This window comes from Pararge aegeria, chromosome 4 (genome assembly GCF_905163445.1).
Source record: "Pararge aegeria chromosome 4, ilParAegt1.1, whole genome shotgun sequence".
Classification (NCBI taxonomy): Eukaryota; Metazoa; Arthropoda; class Insecta; order Lepidoptera; family Nymphalidae; genus Pararge; species Pararge aegeria.
This window is the reverse complement of record NC_053183.1, coordinates 8642535-8665180: the sequence shown is the minus strand read 5'-3', so window position 1 is coordinate 8665180 and position 22646 is coordinate 8642535. Positions and strand designations below refer to the sequence as shown.

Here is a 22646-nt window from a genome sequence, read left to right as displayed (position 1 = left end):
GTCCTGTATGAAACTTTGGTTAAATTATTAATTAAGCTAAATGGGTAAACTTCAGGTAGCACCGTAATAAATAGATCAAATTGTTAAGATAATACTGGGTTCTGATAAACTTGCATAGTTTCTTCCTAGTACCGGAACTAAATGTGTGCAAAATTTAATTATGACTTGATTGTTTGGTTCTATACCTATATTTATATTTTATACAATATATGACACTGCAAAATTTTAATTCCCCCTGGTGTTTCTCCGGCATGGAAAATCCTATTCATAGCCTACTGATTTCAAGCTATACATGTACCTACTAAATGGCATCAAGATCAATGCCGGGGTTGAGCCGAAAATAGGTAACAAATAAAAAAAAACAAATAGCATACGCACTTAATATTTTAATATGCATTACATAACCCAATCATACGTTTAAATATATAGAAGTAAAGTAATAAATGTATATTATTCCATATTAAGGGGGTTTTGGAAAAAAAAGTAATGCGCCATTTTGTGTTGGCGGTTGATTTGAAATGAATCATAAAGTGTATTCCACTTGTCAAACCCTTTCATTTAGTATCCATATTGAGGGAGTTAGGAAAAAATATGTCCCTCATCCGCCATTTTGTGGCGGCGACCATCTTACAATGATTTTCGTCTAACATAGTTAAGAAAACTCTCGACTAATTTTCCCCTTTTATACGAAAAAAAAACAAAATCAAAATCGGTTCATCCGGTCGGGAAATAAAATGCCACACACGCACACACAAACAGATATGTCAAAGTAATAACACCCCAACGTTTTTGCGTCGGTTCAACTGATTTTTACAATACTTTCACAGACAGGAATAACCTACGCTCCTGTTTACCACAGCAAAGACTGAAATGATCAATCAGGAAATGAGAATGAGATCATCAGGAAATCAAATTTTACGAATAAAATTTTGAGTATCCACTGGTATAAATAAAATTAAAGATAGCTAATGTTATAAAGATTAATTAAGTTCAAGAATCAGATTATTTGAATAGAAAAGATTTCAGGAAAGGGAAGCGATGGAATTCTTAAAGCCTCTTTAATTAGCTAGGGAGTAATACAATTTTAATGAGAGTATAGTTTTATTGGCTACAGTTTTGCTTCACGTGAACTAATGAAATAGGCCACTTTTGGTGGCTTTTGGCTTATAATGTAAATAATGACTGAGCGAAGCGTGTTTTTAAAGTTTATTGGGATGAATTTGTGCACAATTTTTATGTTTTGTTTATTTTTAAGGAACAGTCGATAAAAAAAGAAAATATTTAAAATATGTCGTAGCTATGAAAGCTTCAAAAACGTTTGTGCACCAGCAGCACCAACTAGTCAAAACTACGACGCAAAGAGCGACGTTAAAAATATATCTATTGGATTCGCTGTTCACTTAAAGATTGGGATAGTAATTGAGATCGGAAATCGTTTCAAGCAGCAGTCCTTAAATTGAGCTGGGCGGTCTACGTCTGTTTTAGAGACTTGATATGAAAAAGTTAATTGACACCAATATTTTAGGTTATATTTATTTGTTATTGTTATTGTTTTATTACTGACACATTTCATGCAGCGCACCAGCAACAAATCTTTATTTTCGGGCTGTATGTATAGTTTGATCCTTATTAGTGACAACCTACCTGAAGTAGTATTATAAGTGGGAGGTACCGAACTAAATCCCCAGAACGATCAAGTTGAATTTTCTCTGGTCTGGTTTGCTGGGTGGCTGCTTCTGTGGCTATTTACCGAGTGGTACAAAACACTTCGGCTGAGGTAACGCAGGAATGAAGGGAAATCGGACGTTCGATTAGTCTGTATTTCTCGGGACCGAGCAGAAGATAAAGGATGTTTTTATGAAGTTACCTTAGTCCAGAAGTAAACACAAGTATAGGCATTGTTTCCTTATTCGTTTTCCCAATACAATACACATCGAAAAATACCAAGATAAACAAGGCTTAATAGATTCGAGTACATAAGATGTTACGGTAATATGTTGGTACGTCTTGTACAAATAAGGTACTCAGACGTACACTCAGTTTCGGTATAATAAACACGTCTGGAACCAACCGTGATATTGATTTACCATCAAGGAGAGACCCGTTAATTTTTAACGACAGCCCAGCTCCCTAATTCCCGGCGATTATATTAACATTATCCACAAAAAGATAAATATTGTCATCGATGTGTTTTTGGAGTTATTGAATAATGTATTAATGTTTCTTTTGAAAACCTTTTGTTTTTCTTTTGTGTTTTAGTGAAATTAATTTTAATAGAGTCAACAAACCAACCCATTTCTTGAACTATTTAATATTTAATATAGTAATAAAACTGTTGTGACTGAAAGCAAAATCATTAGGTAATAGTAATATTTGTACTTTTGATCGAAATATAAATAAAATAACGAACTCTCAAAAATAACAGTGTGTGTTCTACCATTTTTATTTTTAAAAACAAATTATTGTTTAACTACAAGATTATAAAGTGGTATATAGTGCAAACTTTATTTTAACATTCATCAATCGCGCCAAATATAACGCTCTCCGAGTCCGAATAAAATGGCTGGGACAGACGTGCAGGTCGAAAATTTAAGGATTCCGTATACAAAACAAAACTCGAAATAGTTTCATCTCGTGTATTTTTACTTCAACCTGTGCTATCCATTAGGGAAATCGTTTTATCCGGTGCCGGTTAAAAGCAGTTTTCCGTAGTTCCGGTCCGGCTCGAGCGCTGCGATAATTTATGACCTGACGGACACCGGTCACTTCGGATCAGGGTTAATACCTGTTGAGTTACAACCGGGATTATAGCTACCGGCCTGAGTAATTAACTAGTTAGTCATGTTCAGTAATCTTTTGAGGATTCCAATCTTAGTAATATATCGTTATATTGCCGTAATTACTCATCCAGTAATAAGACTTTAGAAACCTGATAAGATGCCTCTAAATGTAGCATCTAATGAGTATTCATAAATCTTGTTATTTATCTACATGTTTACCTTATTGATATTAACTGATGAGTTATTATGGTTATATACACAAATAGTACCACATTTAGTAGATATTCTTACACTATCTGTGTGGCCTTTGATCAGTTGGTAAATACTGACGTCGTATAAACAGCTTTGTGACATTGTACCGGGTTGAGGAAGCACCCATACTGGTGCCAGTAGTATGGTTCTCTCGATTGCTTTTTCTCTGATAGATGCAACAGACCTTTGTATGATAACTCATACTCATTGGTATTACTAAGATTGGAATCCTCCAAAAGTTACTGTGCTAGAAATATTAATATTTTTTTTAACTATTGCACTGATTGGTTGTTTTTTGTCCGTGGAAGAGTTCTGTCATCCATCTCCAAAGATCCGTTTCAAAGTTCTCAGAGTCGCTGACACGTTTACAGTGTAGTGTATTTAACACTACACTGTAAATGTGTCAGCGATTTGCAGATGTTATGCAAAAAAATGCATTAAATAAGCCCTTTCGTTATTTTAAGAAAATATAGAAAATAAAAAGGCGTCTATAATGCTTTCGTGTGGTATTTAGTCGTAAAATATGTAAAGGAAGTTGTCCAAAAATGCTAGATGTCCAGAATGCTAGAGCCAGTTCAATAAGCTTAATAAGGCTTTGGCTGTGTGTGATATTCTTGGTTTTGGCAACGTTAACTCGTTAGGTCGTGCGTGAAATTTTTGCGTGCGTTTGTATGACAGAATGTGCAACACCCGGTTGCGTAAATTTGCCATACGCATAAATATTTCACGCAGACGTCAACGAGTAAACGTTTTGTGAAACGACGTGCAATTTCAGTTTTTCCGCGACACTAAAATATTTACCCAGCACAAAAAATATTACAGGGTATTAAACCAGTGCAGCAGAATTATTTCGCCTCGCGAAAGATAGACAAGAATTTACGAAGCTGACTGCAAACCTTCGCTAGTCGGAGATGCACCGCAAGAAGAAGAAGAAACCAGTACGTGGTCGTCTATAACTTTGAAATTTCGTTGAAAATCATTCAGCAACTTCATTGATTCTTGATTGACATATTATATAATTCACAAAAATTTTCATTTAAAATAAGAATATCTGCTTTAAATATAAACAGTCTAGTAGCTCTTAAGCTCTAAGGTTATCGTCTATTCGAAAATATATTTTTTTCCCACTATTTCGGTTTCACTTGGAAGGGGGGAACTTATGTTCATTTATCGGTCCTTCTTTGGCGTGTTGGGACTATTTATCTTGTGCAAGATGGACGACGCGACGGCGTGGCTAATGCATTTGCATATTGCTTGGTTTAGTTATATCCGACGAAGAAAAATAATGTTAACAAAATAGCTCTAATGCCTGCATTAAAAACATAATGTAACCAAATATTAAGACAATAAATGGTTGGATTTTCTGATTATTCCACGCGATGTCGAATCATACTCTACATTAGCTTTTAATTTGTTTGCTCCGCAAACACAGATGATTAAAATCTGACAGTTCAGATTTATTTTTCAACCGTTTCTGAATATAAACACGTAAGTACTTACTACCTATACAGTAAAGAAATAGGAGTCCGAAATCCATGTTTGGCATTCTGACTGAATGAACGAATAAATAGGTGGCTGAAATTCAGTTCAATATTGACTGTTATTGTCCTTCCAGTAGGTACTCTAATTGTCTGGTGTATGAAGTAAAAGTGAGTAAACACATGCAAATTATGAGCGGAGATTGGAGGCGAATGTTTCATTAAAATTTTCCAGTGCTGTTAAACTTTAACTTACATGAAGTTAAAACCCAAGATCTCCTTTAAAATAATTGTTAAACTAATCTTGCAACAGTAGCTTCCTTATCTCGTCAGACAATATTTTCATTATTTCCCCCGAAAGGTTTTCTCCCCGTTTATTATCGCTTAATTTAATCAAAATCTGCTTACGGTTGGCAATTTTCCAGGAAAATTTCCATGCACAATCTGTTATAATTATCCACTGTAATGGTTTTTTTTATATGTAATTAATTTAAGATTTATGTATTTTCGTTAAATTTCGATATTATATTTATCACAATTAAAAGTGTAAACTACAAAACCTCTAAAAGAAGAAGTCCAGAATGATATTTCCGGTTGAGTCACTTATACAAATATACCTGATATAACCTTATTCTCTAACTAGTATTTGAACACGTCTTAACTCACTGTGTGCTGCCTCCTTATGGTATAATTTTATTTTAAATCCTTTCTTAGTGGATCCCAGCGTTATGATATACATTTTTCTGCATTTTAACGAGACAAAATTATGTTATTTTCATCTCCAAGAGTTTTCTGTCTGTTTATCTATATATATCAAAATCAGTGGTTGTCGGCAAGTTAAATAACTACTTAGTCACATTCCCTAAAAAAGGCATCATATAATTTGTAAAATAACAAGTTACGCCTATCAACTTATTACAGTTCTGTGGTAACCCTTCATTGAACTGTATTCCTAAATTAAAATTCCGGCAGAATTTCCATATCACAACTAAGCAAACATAGCGCAAATGTCACTAATGTTATTAATCCGTCCAAAACCCTCCACGTTTTAATAATACAACGAGGCGCTATTAATTAATTCTGCACTGCTGATTCTACAACATTGACTTCGACACGGGCCCATGTTAGTACAAAAACGCCCTTCCGTAGTACTTTTTCCGCTATACCGTAGTCATTAAGGGAATGATCCGGTAGCTTGAACGGATAACTTATGGTCGGCCGTGGAATCTGCATATAAATAGGAATGAGGTTCATATCAGAGGGATTACGGTAGGTACTTTCCGGAGGGAAACGTGGCTCTGTGCCAGATACGCGGAGGGCTCGGGTAAAAAGTTTCTTTTCAACGACAATTTTAATAAGTTGTATAAGATCGCTTTGTCTAGGGTTAAATTTATCAAAAGATTTGTGAACTGTAAAAGCTTTTAAATCGAGTGCATCATAAGTTAAATTTTATATTTTTATTAGCATTGTTCCGTGAATTGTTGAGTTACTCTGAGAATATTAAATGACCTTTATTTCAATATTCGCAGAGTAGGTACCAATCTAGTACGCTATATTAATATCATGTCGTGTATAATGTGTAATGTCATCTTCCATTCATTTGTGTTTATAGTTATACATAAATAATGTAGTTCCATCTAGTTAGTATAAGTGGTACCGTACTAACAAGGAGTCACAAAAATAAATTAATTAACAGTATAAGTATTTCAACCTCATTTAGCCGCACTCAACTACCTTTAGAACTTATCAGTCTGAAAATACAAATGATGCTAGCACGTCTCAACCTCATCGGAAGCGATGAATGGATGCGGCTACTGTGATGCAATCGCCTGATCCTTGCAGCTCCGGCCTCTTTTGCTATAAACTATGATGAACATATTCTGTCTATCATCATATTTTTGTTGTATTCTTTCCTCTTGAGATGTAGTTAACCTTATAGCTAAGGATCTATGACGCGTTCAACGAATTATGTTTTTTGTATAGAGAATTGCGTGCTAAGGATGAGAGCTAAATATGTGAGCTAGGAATGAGTTAGATAACGCTACACAATTAAGAATTAGTTGAAACGGTAATATATCTTCATGGCGTGGCTTTCAGCTCGCTTATTGTTTAGCTACATCGCACAGCTCTAGTGAAAAGGCACCCTAAGCTCACAATTTATACTAGCTTCTGCCCGTGACTTCGTCTGCGTAGACAACAGAATTGGGTCTAAAGCTTCGCTCGTTAACAAGAGAGAGAGAGAGATCGGTATAGAAAGTACATGTCCTTTGGACCTTTTCCATAGCAAAGGTGACATACATACACACTTTAAAAGCTGTCCTCCCGCGACTTAGCTCGTAAACAACATTCCTTTGGAAACTAATTAAGGAATCGGTATAAAAGGTAGCCAATGTTCTTTTCAATGCAAATGCTACATGCGTGTAGAATTTCATCCTAACCCGTGCAGCCGTTTTTGTGTGATTGAGTAACAAACATCCACACTTTCACATTTACAATATTAGTAGAATTATGTTTGTGAAAATATCCATTATACTACTACTATAATTGAAATAAAAACAATATGGCGGCATTCGTGTATTATAATTTATTTAAAGATGTAGTTGTTATTTTTGCCACTTTGGTCAATTAATCTTGCCTATGCTCTGAAGAACTTTACTATTTTTTAACACTCACTACTGTATATGTTGACAGTGAGGAGTATACAGTATAAGTAAATCCAAATTTTATTGTTCAGGTCACGCCAAATGGCTTAAGCTAAGTACGAAATATTGTTAGGGGCGCAGTAAAACAACGCGACACATTATGGCGCAAACTTACAAGGCGAACCCGCTTTTACGACCACCAACAAACTGTGTATATTCAAGTAAAATACTGGGCTAGTTCGAGCTCAAATGCCGATGGGGTATTAAATTATTCACCGTAGTGAAAAACTTTTGTTGCTAAACTTTATCCTGGGATCAAAATTGTGGGAGAAATATGTGGTTTATAAAAACTAAACACTCTTTTATCACGTACTTAAATTATTTTTAATGATATTTCTTATTTATTCCATTACATGTTAGCCCTTACTTGCTATATCACATAATGGTGGTAACTGATGATGATGGTAGCGGGCTAACCTAATTCTTTTCGGCAGAATCTTCTTTCCGCATCAGTACACAGCATGGTTTGCCTGCACAATATGAATGTTATTTAAAAACATATTTATATTTCTGCGTTTCTAACCTCTAAATATTAGCCTGTTGTACACAGTAAGGCGCTAGCCTGGGGTCGGGGAGAAAAAATAATTACGAAGCGGTTTCGTGCAAATTTAATTTTGACACATTGCCCCTTTGCTTCTTTTTCACAAATTTTGGGCAGATGGTCGGTTGAAGAGATGCTTAACGATGTATTAATCAATCTCTTCAACCGATTGACATCCACTGCTGCACATACGTCTTTTTTAGATATTTCATAAATCCTCGGTCCTTGTTTCCAGCGACTCTCAACAGCAGGTATTATAACAGTTTCCCTGACGGTTTCGGTTACGGTGATCTCCAGAGCCTAATCATTTTCCGTTAGCGTCAAATCTCCAGATCCAACTAGGCAATAGATATAGTTCACAAGTGGGTGCAAAAAAAAGTTGTATTCTCTTTCCATGACTATAACTCTCATCGTCCGATGGGACGAACGACACTACTGGAAAGAGATCAGGCTAAGAGCAACAGTAAGTGCAGTGCAGTTACAGTGCCTTCTGCATGCCACCGTTTAAGTACTATTAATTATTTAAAACTTTAAAATAAATTTCGTAAAAATTGCCTTTATCTTCCTAAATTATTAACACAGTTTTTTTTACAAATCAAAATATATTCGGCGTCTACGTATGTTGTGCAGTACTAACCCTTTTATTGGAACAAAAGGGTTGGTGAGAGAAATTTATCACCGGGCGGTTTTACTTGCCTTGCTCTTTTTGCTGTTGCTTTTTGTCCATTAAGTACTTTAACTGTTAGTTATTATCAGATAAAAAAATTAAATAAAAAAAATCGTTATTAGAATTAATGTATCAGATAAGTCAGTATTTTTTGTCCAAAAATATTGTTTTTACGCTTTTTTGTTTGTAGGTTTGCAATTGTTTTTCGGGAAAAGCAATACTTTAACAAAGTATTGCTTTTCCCGAAGCCGGGACGTGAGTTGTTGAGGAGTTCTTCCGGCACTTTACCATCAGCTCCTTTATTGTGACAAGCAAAAATGGCTTACCATACACGATAATCCATAATTAAATCGCAACATCTGTAATACTTATAATGTGTAGTTCCGTTGGCCTTGCGTTGTCATCATCAGCTTCACTTGACCAAATGGTTTCGAAAGAAAATGCACAAGCTACTTCCTGAAATATCAAATCGCTATGGTGTGCCAATAATATTGGGCGAGTTCCGTCGATATCTTCAGGATATCTTCAATAGATCTTAGCCTGATCAAAATGTAACAACATGTAATTAGGAGCGCAATATTTTTTTTTATTCGGTTCTATAATGACAAAGTTTAGAGTTTAAACAAAAATACAACAGAATTGATATCATCGTCCTTGTTTTTATGTCGGTTAATCTGTCCCTCTTTTTTTGAAGCCGAAGATTTATTAAAGCCTCCTACCTTTAGTTTTAAGTTAACGAATGCAGTTATCACCATCACTAACATCTATACTTATAATAAAACTGTAACTGGAAGATGAAATGTATGAACATGAATAAAATATTTTGGAATTTGAATTTGAATAAAGTTATTTTAAGAAATTATTCAAAAATTAAAAATATATTTGGGCGTCTCTACGTGTGTTGTACAGCACCATCCCGAGTAATGAAACAAACGGGTCGGGGAGAAAAATAATTAGATTCCAACGCCTTGCCCTTTTGCTGTTGCTGGAGTTTTAAATTCGTTTAAGATAATGTGAATCAAATTAGATATTAAGGTGAACTAAGAAAGTAATTATCACTACTAATATTAATAAAGTAGATAGGGTGTTTGTTTGTTTGTATTACTTTCGTGCAGTAAATAACAGATTGACACTTTTATTTTACCGAAAGACACAAAAAATTTGACGGTTCCTCGGGGATAAACCAAAACGCATTTTTCTTATAACCTAATATGCTAAAATGGCAGACAGGATTTTCCCACACAAAAACGGTTGTTTTTTGTATGGTCGGAGGCTTCAGCAGAGAAGCAAGGTTTGTCGTTTTGGTCGTGAGACGAAGCCAAGCGATTTAGGGTTAAGGTACGATGTCGCGATATTGCATACAAGTAACATCCTGCTAACATCTTCAGCTACCACCAGCACGGATAGTATGGGGGGGGGGGGGAGACATTTTTCTCTCATGGAAAAGGACTAAATTTTATCTTCTCTCACAGCTTTATCAACTTTCTTAGCATTGGCACATATTATAAATAAATATACTACGTCAATACACACATCTACTACGTGTTATGGGTACTAAGATGACTGATGAATATTTTTTGAATAATATACATAAATACTTATAATGTACAGATAAACACCCAGCACTGAAAAACATTTATGTTCATCACATAAACATTTTCCAGCTGTGGGAATCAAACCCACGGCCTTGGACTCAGAAAGCAGGGTTATTATGATTCAAATAAAGAAATAAATAAGCCATTCATTTCTCAATTAACACTGATTTTAAATTATATTTTATACAAAATATACAGATAAGCCACAGTTATATATATATATTTTGGTCGTAATATTTTCTTATTACTTTGGTCATTTGATTTTATTATTATTATAACTTATTATTTATTGATATTATTATTTTATTTTTTTTATTTCATTTATTGTGTCATGTGTGGATGAGAACCCCTTAAGGGTACAGGCCTCCTGATTCAAATAATATCTCGTAATAAACGGCGGTACATTACAGATGATGGCGATAACCATATTCGTAAACTTAAAACGAAAGCTACGAGGGTTCCAAAGTGTCCTGGTCGTAACTTAGCCGGGTGTTTTTTTTTCTGATCACTATCTCACATTGTCATTACAAATTATTAGAAAAGCAACCTGGTTACAGCAATAATTCACATCCAAGCTTTTACATCGATTACGTAGTCCTTTATACTATAATAGGATATTTCTATAAGTTTACGTTTAATATAAAGTTTGAACTTAAAAGGGCACTTCCTAATCTTATGTTACTAAAAAAATACACCATCCATCTCTATTCAAATCCTGGGCGTAGAGTTACACCGTTTTCTTATTACATTATCATATCAAAGGATTATCAAATCTTCGAGGTCTTCACTTTCATCACAGTGAAAGCGTGAACCCCTCCACAATTAGACATGATAAATGGATCAGGAAAAATCTCATCTAAATATTTAATCGAAAATTCCCCTACATGCACCGGGCACCCACTTGCATAGGGCAGATGCAGGGGGGATAGTGCAATGGCGAAAAACAACGCATTATGCGAGTTAAGTGATGATGATTGAAGTTGACAAAGATCGCCCGATAGTGTGGTGAAGTTTTAATAAAGTACTTGATTAGGTTGTGTTACAAATTAATTAAAAATGGTCGTGTCAAAACATTGGTAGATATTAGAAGTGACCTTACATTAGAAGTGACCCTTAGGAATAGATTAATGTATTTCCCGTCAACTCTTTCCAATTTAACGAAAAAATCTCGGTATGGTGGAAATCCCGAACCAATGCTAAACAATGTTGATTTCCCTCTTTAGATATATATCTGAAAATGATCGTCCATTATATAACGACTTTTTAACGAGTAGAGGCTATTTTATATATAGTATATTTATTATATTCAAGTGTATCGCTAAGCCTGGAGACACATTGGCGAATATTTGCCACTTCTGGCGAAATTCCAAAGTCTCGAACATTGTCGTAAGGTCACCAGTTGGCATTTTATCGGAGATATTTCGGAGTGTCCTTTCCAGGACCTATTAGAATTTTTCCCCTTTAACCATTTTACTTTCGCACAGCAACCGAACGTGCTATGCCGCTGTATACCGCTGTATCCCATCAACTCATAAGAAGGCTTTTGCGATCTGTGTTTTTACCAGATTCTTTCTAAATATGCATATTATCTTAGACCACATATGCGATTTCCATTTGCTGTAGCAAAACGAGTAAATAGGCGCATTGTAAAAAAAAAATTTACAAATATGCTCTTTTTTATAAAAACGTTAAAACATAAATACCTTGTCTAAAACTGTAGCGCAAAGGGGTCATTTTATTTCACACTAACTCCAATTTATTATGCAATTTCTCCACTCCGAAGTAACTTTGGTCCTGAATAATTTTCTAATTCAGCCTCTAAACCGTGGATTTTATTGCCTTTCGGTTTCCCTAATGCCAAACTGCGTAAACTTCGCCTTCCTGACCTATTTAGGTGGATATAGCCGTTTTAAACTCGGTTTTCTTAAAATATTGTCCCTTTCTAACTCTGAATTTGGGAGAGAGACAAAAGGTATTTTGCAAGAAACACTGTAAGCTAGTAAAGGGTTTATCCACATTGACTGGATTAAATCAAAATATTTTTTTTTTACAAATCATCAGAAAGTTCAATAAAACATTATTTATGCTATTGATTTAGCAGAACTTGAGAAATTTCAAAAACATAATTATAAACTTGGCGGCGAGTTGCAGGGGGCTTTTCTCAGAATTGGGTTTAACTGATGCGGAATGGTAGACTTCACACGTCTTCGCCTCTACAAACACTAGGTATGGAGATCTCTAATGTATCCAGATTGTCTCCAGAACATTTAATTCACCGATAAAGTGTTAATTGTTAGTAATGCACATACGAGTAACTCTGAAAAGTAAGAGATGCGTGCCTGCGATCGAAACTTCGAATCTACTTGTACTTTTGGGCAAGGTAAAGTTTATATGAAACGTCCCCTACTCTGGTTCCTTTAAGGGCGTATTCGCAATGGGTCGCAGGGCGCCAGTAAATCACTTAAGAACGCGGGAGACGCAGTTACAGTTTCTGTTTTTGCTCACCGGGGCACTGGGGCGTGACGATAAGGTATATTCTGCTATTTTACAAATAATTATTTCAAGAGTAGCTAACTCTATATTAACTAAACAAAGTTAATGTAATAAAACTGGAGTTTGTTTTTTATTTATTTTTCGATATAAAAAACAAACTATACTATAACTAACAATAAAAATTCTTGTGGAAAGTTATAAGAAAAGTTTGCAAAAATCCATGATATATTATGAAAATTAAGCTGTTCTCCGCGAAAAGCAGGAGAATCTGCATGGTGTAATTTATAATTTCTTCAATTCCTATACTCCACACCAAACAGATCTTCGGCAATGTACCCTCTACGCGCGCGAAACCGGAGCATCCTCAGGAGATGTTGACTTTACAATGACTTATAAGTCATTTTCGCGGAGTATAGCAAATTAAGCTTAATTTCCATAATTTAGTTAACTATTATGTTACACAAATTAAAATATTTTCTTTATATTGCATTATAAACGTTTATCCATGCATTTAGTGACCCAAGAACTGGCGCTTGTTTAGCCCAATGGATGAGCCTAGCATCCTAGAGGTGAAACAGTGCCAGTGTCCTGGGCACCTTGCCGCTAAGTGACCATTTGGATGGTGTATATTTTTGAAGTCTTTTCCTTTTTATCAAACTTATTATGCATACGATCAAAATACTTTAAGTCAATAACGGAACAAGAACTTTAGATCTATCATAGCCATGTTTCCAGGATAAAAAGTAACCTTCGTTACTCTACTGTCCGTATACAAACAATTTGTCCACAACACTCCACCTGCCATTTGTATTCTGTAAGTCATGATGCAGTCTAAGATGTTAGTAGGGTAATTCCTATGCGGCACTGTTACGTAACGCATAATGGTTTGGCGGTAAGGTGGTAACTAGCCACAGCCGTAGCCTCCCACCTAACCCATAACCATAGAAAAATCTGATTTTTTTATTATAACCATTTTGCCTCTGTAGTTGATCGAAACCAGGAGCTCGTATATAAAAGATCACCACTGCGCCCTGGTGGTTTATATTATAAGAATGCATATATTTTGTCAAACTACAGCTATAAATATAGGAGTTCAAGTGTTTGAACAAACATAGAGCTCAGAATAAATCACACGTTATTTTTGTTCGTCGTGCAAACTTCTTAACTCTACGAAGAGCTATATGCAGCGAACTACAAATCCCCTGGTTCAACAGTCAAAGAGCTAACTACAATATAAACTTTAATCGAAAAGTTGAACGTTGTGAGATCGAACACGTACAGTTGATTAGAAATACGTTTATTTTATTTATAAATTCTTTTATTTTATCTAAGTTTACTGTGTACAAATAAATACAATTTAATTGTCTGCCTGTGATTCCGAAATAACTATCCTATAATAATAAGGTGCTAAGCTAGGACGCCAATCCCCATTTTGCCTGCGTGGTGGACTACAGCCTTACCCCTCCTCATTGTGGAAGGAGACCCGTGCCGTGTTGTGGGCCGGTAATGGACCGTGCCCTGTAGGGATGATCATGATTATGACGGAGGTACCTATAATAATCTTCCAGGTTTAAAATGTGCTCCCCGAAGCACGGGAGTGTAGACCAAGCTAAGTAACTAACCGTAAACCCAACTGGGTCTTAAGTAAGCAATTGATTAAATAATCATATAAACTTAGGGACGCGTCGCGACTGGATTCGATTTTTATATACAACGTTGTGATTTTTATTGAGAGAAATAAATATACAGATATATAAGTTCCTTCAACGTTATTTAGAAGCGATAAGATATTAAATTAAAGTTCATTTTGCAAATGTATATAAAAAGAAGTAATTCATGGTATTGGTTACTTACTTCGATATAATATAACGCAACCCTTTGTACAAAATTGCAAGTAAAGCTAAGGCCCTCCATCGCTGAAGTTATTTATTGTCCCTACTTTTCGGGTAATTAGGTTACCCACTGCGAGGACACCCGGGACTAATTTGTCAAAATCTCTTACCAACTTCGTCTGAAGGCCACTTAGTTGCTTATTAGTTTTGCTAGTTAGTTTAAGAAGTGGTTTGTTAGCGAGTTATTAAATTTAATTACATACATTATGTTTTATTTTGTACCTGTGGAAGTAAGTTATATATATACGCACTTCAAAAAAAATCAATCTTTCTTAAAAGTCTTTATAGTCTTTTTAATTCATTTATTTAATTTTTATCCTATCCTATCCTATCCTATCCTACTAATATTTTAAATGTCAATGTAAGTTTGTTTGTTACGTTTAAACGCAAAAACTACTTAACGGATCCACATGTAACTTTGTACACATATTCTTGAAAATGTTAGAAGTATTATAGGATACTTTTTATCCCGACATTAAGCTCGGTTCCTTTGGGAGAGGTTAGATTTAATACCATAGCTCCGACATATTATAGCCGATTTGAATAATTATTTTTGTAATTAGTATATTTTTTTTTTAGAACTACAACAAAATTGAATGCTACATCAAAAAACAAAATCAAACGCAGACTAAGTCGCGGGTAACAGCTAGTTGTTTATATTTATGACATGTCATTTTAATAAATTTATATTGTTTTTTTATTATTTGTATTCGATGTTGTATATTGTCAATTAATATATTTCACTCTTTATTTGTACATCACTATGAAGTTAGGAAAATAAAATAACTATAGAAATACAAAGACGGAAGTAAAATACAAAAGGCCTTATCGCTTAGTAGCGAAAAATTATTTCTTTTTATATTCCCTTGGTCGCCGCGGAAAACCCGCGGGAAGATGTGGGGTGGTTACAACTGTATTCTGATCTGCCGTCGACACATAGCAATATTATATTCATTGGTAGAATTTAACCCAATGCAAAACTATAATTTGAATACTTGAAATTGAAAAAAATATATATTTTTACTAATAATATATAAGTAGAACGTATGTGTAACTGCGTAGAACTACACTGCACTGTTGGACACATGCCTTGTCTCCACAAAGACCCATTACGCTGATCCAATACGGGTTGGTGGGCTGTAAGGATTTTTATCACGTTTGGGATAATAACCGTGAAAGAAAACTTAACCTCCTTTATATATTTTTACACAATAAAGTTGTATTATTGGTACCATAGTTTAAGGCATTTTATGTTAAATCCGAGACCGTACTATTTCAAAGTGTTACGTTTATGTAATCTTTGTGGCCTTAGATTTAAATGAAACTATTTATAAATATGTTTTTATTGTAACGCTGTTGATTACGAATAAATAAATAAATATATTATCAACAAAATATTCCATCAATCAATCTATCAAAAATACTTTATTGCACACAAGAACAAAACAGAAATAAATAAAAAAGAACAAAGGTACAAGTCGTTTAAATTTGTGTAACAAATATTCTAACGTAACACATTTGTACAGAAGTAAATATGTAAACGGCATCGTTTAGCCGGGAAGTCTGCTGATTGCGACGTACGGTACGTGTGTCTGCAATGTAAAACTGCCTTCCGGTCTCGGCGCTGTCTTCTGTTCCTGTTTAGGTCCCTTTTGTGTCTGCGAAAACATAAGTTAGCTTCCGCCGTCGCTGTTAATATAATAAATGCTAAAGTGAGTTCGTCGGTTTGTTCTTTATTCACTTAGCAACAGAGCAGAGGACTTTTTTCTAAGATCCGGTTTTTAATTAATAGAATTTAGTAGCAGTAGTAGAGCTTTTTGTGAACGAGCTCGTTTGGGGGAAATACTATCGCCATGCTTATTTCTGCTGCTAAAAAGCATTGTTGCGATGCTGTGTTCTGGTCTGAAGGGCGAGGTTGCCGGTGTGATTACATGAGGCTTAGCACCTACGCCTTAAATTGATGCGCCCGGGGTGGTATGTTGTGGACGTGCTCCTTGCATGCCCTGCTGGGTCTTCAATTATTTATGTTCTTTTCCTTAAAGATGGTGTGCCCAATTCATCATAATAGATCTAGCGGTAAAGCGAACTTAGGTTATAAAAAAACCCACTTTCTCATTTATGATATACTAGCGTACCCAGCCCGCTTCGCCGGGCTAGATTTTGCATTATTTTATTTAAACAATAAACTTACATCATTAAATTTTTAATTTAGGTCTAATAATATATTAAATCATTTATTTCTCTCCGTATTCATTCTCTTCTATTCTACTATACATACTTACCTATATAAGGCACAAGCCCCATGTTGCATTTACGTCAAGTTCGTAATTAGATAACAATCGAGTCCGTCGACGTGTTCGTGTTCGATTGCACTAATAACCACTGTATATCTAAACCGCTATATCTGACCCATCTAGTATTGCTAGCACCGTACGCTGTTTCTACGTTACAACACCATGTAGGTTATTAAAACTAGTTATATAACTATGTAAGAGGCCAATGATGACTAGCCCGAGACGTTCTAAAAAGAGTGGCCAGTGTGTTCTGCAGCACTTAGACTGGGATTCTCCATCCGCTGCGACGGGGACAGTTAAGAGAAGATCTTCTTGCCCTGAAAATTCGTCGAAGAAATCACTAAAAAAGAATGAAGGAATATTTGAAGTGCAGACACCATCGGACTCTGGTTGTGGCACTTCGAGGAGTCTTGATGAATACGATAAGTCTGATTCCCTTATAGAAGTAGAAGAAAGAATATCTTGTATTATAAATGAAAATAGATCATCCCAAAGTAATTCTGAGGCAAGTGATGTGGACATCAATATTGATAATATTTTGGAAAATCCAATAACAGAGAACGTGTTGGTCCACAATGATTTTTTTGTTTGTGATCGAAGTAAAACTTTTATAAAGCCAGCTAATACTTTATTAGATAGTAAAAATTTACATACTAACGATGGAATAAAAAAAGTGAAAGAAAAAAGGCTAAGTACCCCCGTACCAATTAAAAAGCTCAATAAGCCTTTTGAATTTGTAAAAAGTACGAAACCCGCGAAAGTAGATAAATTAAATGATAAATCAAGCGTTCTGCCAGTTTACAAAAGCACTGTACAGGAATGCGCCGTAGATTTAAGTGGAAACAGTCAAAAGAAAAAGAACTCTAAATTAAAATCCCCGTTTTCGCCTGCAAAGGCCATGGACAAGCCAAAGACATTTTTCCAAAGCAAAAATAGTTTACAAGAAATCAAACCGTCGCCTTTGTTGTCTTCACCAGTAAGAAGAACAATTTCTAATGAGTATGTGCGTTTAAAGTTTACAAACGACACAGTTGTACGGCGAACCATTGACGGAAAATCCGTACAAAAGATTACTCCTAAGATACAATCCATTATACCTGAAAGTCCAATAGACAATGAAGACCCTTTTCTTAATCTTAGCCCAAACAAAAAGTACACTGTAACGGTAAATAATAGAGTAAGATGCGATAAAGATAACTACGTAATATTTGATCCAAAGACTGGATTTAAGTCCGACGAAGCATCTAAACAATCGCGAATTCCTTCGAAATTAGGTGAAAAATCAAAAATCCCTCTGAAATCACCAGTCAGTGAAAAGTGTTTAGTTCCGAAAAAATCGGCGAGTGTTAGTGACACGGATAGTGGCATTTTATCCCCTAATTCCCCAGGTGAAACCAGTGACAAAGTATCTACGTATTACGTAAACGCTGCTGTGTTCAGTGAAACGGCAAAAAAATGTGCGTCGGATTTGGACATCAAAATCGTCGACCCAGCCATCGCTAAAAAAGCAACCGAGCAAATCAAGGTCAGTACTCTATCACATAATTCATTATCCTATTACAATGTATGACGCTGGGTATCCATACTCATTTAAGAGTGATTCATCTTAGACCAAACCCAAAAACTTGCTTCACAACATATATTAGAGCAAGATATGTTGAAAATTAAGCTTAATTTGCTATACTCCGCGAACAGCAAATTAAGCTTAATTTTCATAATATATTATGGATTTCCAAAAAGTAACTCCTGCTTCAATCCAATATTTAATCCAAAATCTAGGAATTTGAAAAGCGCAATTTTATAACATGTTAAGTATTTTGTAATTTTTTTTAACTGTTTTTTATTTATATCATAATATGCAAGTTTACTAACGCCATCTATCAGTAAGTAGAGTAATATTCTTAGTGTACCTGGGAACGGCAAAGTCGTCAGCTCGTCCGCGTCAGCTAGGCGACATAGTTTAGCTATTCGTTACTAGATGGCGTTATTTGCGTGTTTGTGTGAATTATTTCAGATTCTGACTTGACCGTCGTACCCTGGTGCTTTACCAATTCCCTTTCGTTTTGTTTAACGTTTCCCGTTTCACATATCGCTGTATGGTCTACACTAGCACATTATTCGGGAGCAATCGTGCAGTTAATTTCCAAATGGGCCCATTTAACGCAAATAACGAACGAACGGTAGGCGCGTGCGGTAGACTCTCTTTTGTAATTATCGTGGTTGCGTACCTACGTTATTCTAGCAATTACAGCTGCACCAAGCATTATCAATTTAAAAAAACCTTTTTTTTGTTATCTACTATCAGTAATCTTTTTTATTTGTAATTCTTAGGCGATATAGTCGTTTCAATATTGTTTTAGGGTAAAAAATATTTGTTTATATGCGTTAAATTAATAACTCTCTTTAGGAAGCTCTCATAAAATTTATTTTACATTCACTTACGTCCTTATTATTTGTGCAGTTAGTTGTTTTGATATACTCTTACCACGTCAAGCACCTTACTTGATTGTTGCTTTATTATAAGTAGCTTTGTAAAGGTACGGTTAGCAATTTATTAAAAACATAGGCATTATGGCTGTATCCACCTTTGCCTGTATGTGAGATGATTATAAAAGTATGTAGTGTTAATTTTTTCTTGCTATTGGTATTGCGGGTCGAGTTCAAATCTCAGCACGCACCTCTAACTTTTCTGTTATGTGCGATTTAAGTAATCAAAATATCACTTTCTTCAACCGTGAAGGAAAACATCGTGAGCATACCTACATAGCTCAGAGTTCAACATAATGTTCTCAAAGGTGTGTGGAGTCCACCAATCCGCACTGGACCAGCGTGGTGGACAAAGGCCTTAGGGGGCCGATAATAGGTTGATGTGATGATGATGATGATAGGTATTGTAAGGCTAAAAACCTTATTATGTTGTATATATATATATATTTATTGTTGGCCGCTTTGATGTGTATATAAATAAAACTAAGTGTAATTTGTTTATCGAATGAATAGTGTTAATTGAAAAGGTTTGTTATTTCGGGTGCTTAAATCGATCCTAGTTCAATTTCAAATTCAAATTCAAAATTTCTTTATTCATATAGGCCTATCACAGGCACTTATGAAGCGTTCATACATATTTATTTACATAATTGTAAGGGGATGGTGATAACTTCGTTCGCCAACTTAAATCTAAAGCGAGGGTTCCAAACGCGCCCTGGTCTAAGAAGAACCCACAACAAACTTAGCCGGGTAAATTTTTTTTGTTATCACCATCTTCCAGTAAATTTATATTAAGCTATGAAGCTAGAGCAATTCACACCCAAGCTTTTTTATCCTTTAAATAATCCTTAATATTATAATAGGATTTTTCTGTAAGCTTACGTTTTATTTACACTTTGAACTTTGTTCATGTATTTATATTTTCGTAGTAACTATAGACTAAAAACAGCAGCACGCGGAATATTCCTGGGCGTTCACGACGCAAATCAAATTCAGTGCAAGGCGATGAGAATCTTCCACCTTGATTACTGGAGGTGCACGTCTGGAATACTTGATGTACCTTCACGTGGTATTCTGCTAATGCATTGGTATTCTGATTCAATACGTTGTATGCATGATCGGTACAAAATAATGTTGGTGGAACATTTACGGTATAACCATTAATATTATACAATACTGATATTCTTGAATTGATTTCATCATCTAATAATCATTAAAATACCATTGACTTCCAAAAAAGTTAAATAGAAGCATTTCAATTTACAGATGAATACCCAATCAAGGAAAAACATTATATCATTACAAAAATATTGTCCAGTTGTGGGAATCGCACCCAAGGCCTTGGACTGAGAAAGCAGGGTCGCTGCCCACTACGACCCTGCCTCTGCATTTTCTTTATTTTGTGCAAGGTGTGAGGGTGGGTTAATATTTAATATTGAATATTGTACAATGCCTCTGGAGGAGGCCTTTACCTTTCATGGAGAGGGTTCTTGCTAAAAAAACATTAAATTGATTACTGTGAAGATGTTATGCAAATTATAACACTAACTTAAATCGACAACTAATGAATTTACTTATACATTTTTAAATGAAACTACAAAAATAAAATGGATTTGAATATATTATTATTACATTGTAATTATTTGCTAATCATAATCACATTAATTTTAATTTATTTATTTCTAATCTATTCTATATGCACACTGTAAATGAAATTGTACTATGGAATGCAAGAAATAAAAGGCTTTTTATTTTTATTTATTTATTATTGTATGTTAATAAGATTTCCGTACTGCCTTAATACGCCAGGATTCATTTTTATGAGATGAAAGATCGCCTGTTATTTTTTTAATTAGGTAAAATAAGTAAGATGATGAAGAATGGAAGATGTCATGTAACATCCGCTCTGAGGACATCCTTGTATTGGGCTCCCACTTCCATTATTAAATGTTCTATTTAAATTACGATACCAATTTAGAGAACTAAAATGATTCGCATCACAATTCAAAGGTTGAAGTGTTAGCTTTGGGGGCAAAACACTCGACATGCAGAGTCGGGAAGGATCTCCTGAGAACCCTTCATGTAAATGGGTAAACGTTTTCAGTCACTTTCCAACAAATTGAAAACTGATTTACTAGAAAAATACGTAATAACAGTTACAGTTATTGCAGCAGATGTCTGTGGGCGAATTTTGATAGCGTTAGTCAATCGTTTGCGCTAATTAAACTACGCTAACCTGAGTTGGTAACAGAAGACAACTTAAGAGGTTCTTTGGTGTGGAACTTACCTCCACGCTTTGGAATGCAAAAGTGGAGTATCGGATAATAAAGTAGATTAGTAGCAAACTTTTTTTTGTGACAGAGCTCATCCGGAAAATTACTTGCCATCTTTATTTTTATTATATTCTGAAGGGCGTGGTTCCTGGTGTAGGCTTAACACCTTACGTTAATGGTCTCATGTTTATAAGCGATGGTTTTCCAATTTATGGATAAAAAAGTGAGTCGGTTTGCTTCTGTGTTACTCATATTCGGCTCACCTACTAAACCAATCGAAACCAAATTTGGTACAGGAGGTTAGGATTTTTTTTTAATTCCCAAAAAGCATTAGGGTACTTCACTACAATCATACATATGATTCCATAGAGATTAAAAAAAAAATGTTACCTAGTTACGTCTTTACATCCAAAGCGATGTTGACAAAATTTTCTCAGAAAGCTCGCATCTTGGAGACAGACATTTATGATACTACAAGATGTGCCCTGCTGTTTCGCTTGCATAAATTACGGGACCCTGCGTACTGCTACATAGTCTACACCTACGGAAAGTAAATTAGATACCAAACGTTAAGTTTTTTCAATCGCACTCAAATATAAAAACGTATGATATTAAGTACATATAGTATTATAAAATATTTAAACAGACGACTGAGGAGTGTCGGCGCATAATATAGTTATGTTCTTGCTCTTGGAGCTTTAATTCAATTGCTTAACATTTCCAACAGCAAATGACCGTCCCGAGGACCTACTCAAGTTTTTGCTTATTTAAAATACTTTGAATTCCCGATAATAAATTACTGCATTAATAATGTGTGGCTCAACAGCACCACAACATACTAGTCGAAAGCGGATGGGTGCCCGTCTTTGGAAAATTGAAAGATAATTTGGTATCAACAAGTCTCAGCTACTATCACTAACGAAGAATAGTAATTGTTAAAAGAAGAATCGTAATCGTATTGTTTATTGATTCGTATGATAAAGGTTAACTAAGAAAATTTCTAACATTAACATTTAGTCCTAGCACTGAAGTCCTCTTAAAGCCTTAAGTGAGGTTTGCTGCTGTCCGCCGAGGATTCCTGCCCTGCATCTTCTATCATATTCATCAGATATACATAAAATTTGTAAAAAACTAAACTGACAGTATAACCTATACCGTAAAACGTAATTATTTAAATCGATTAATATTTGAC

The 22646-nt window shown here is 34.9% G+C and overlaps 1 protein-coding gene across 1 annotated transcript; it reads left to right on the top strand.

Annotated features, from left to right (window-relative positions):
* The first annotated feature begins 16902 nt into the window (after positions 1-16902).
* On the top strand, positions 16903-18264 carry LOC120623512. Its single transcript, XM_039889562.1, has one exon. The coding sequence runs from the start codon at positions 16903-16905 to the stop codon at positions 18262-18264; it is 1362 nt and encodes a 453-aa protein (XP_039745496.1).
* The last annotated feature ends 4382 nt before the right edge of the window (positions 18265-22646 follow it).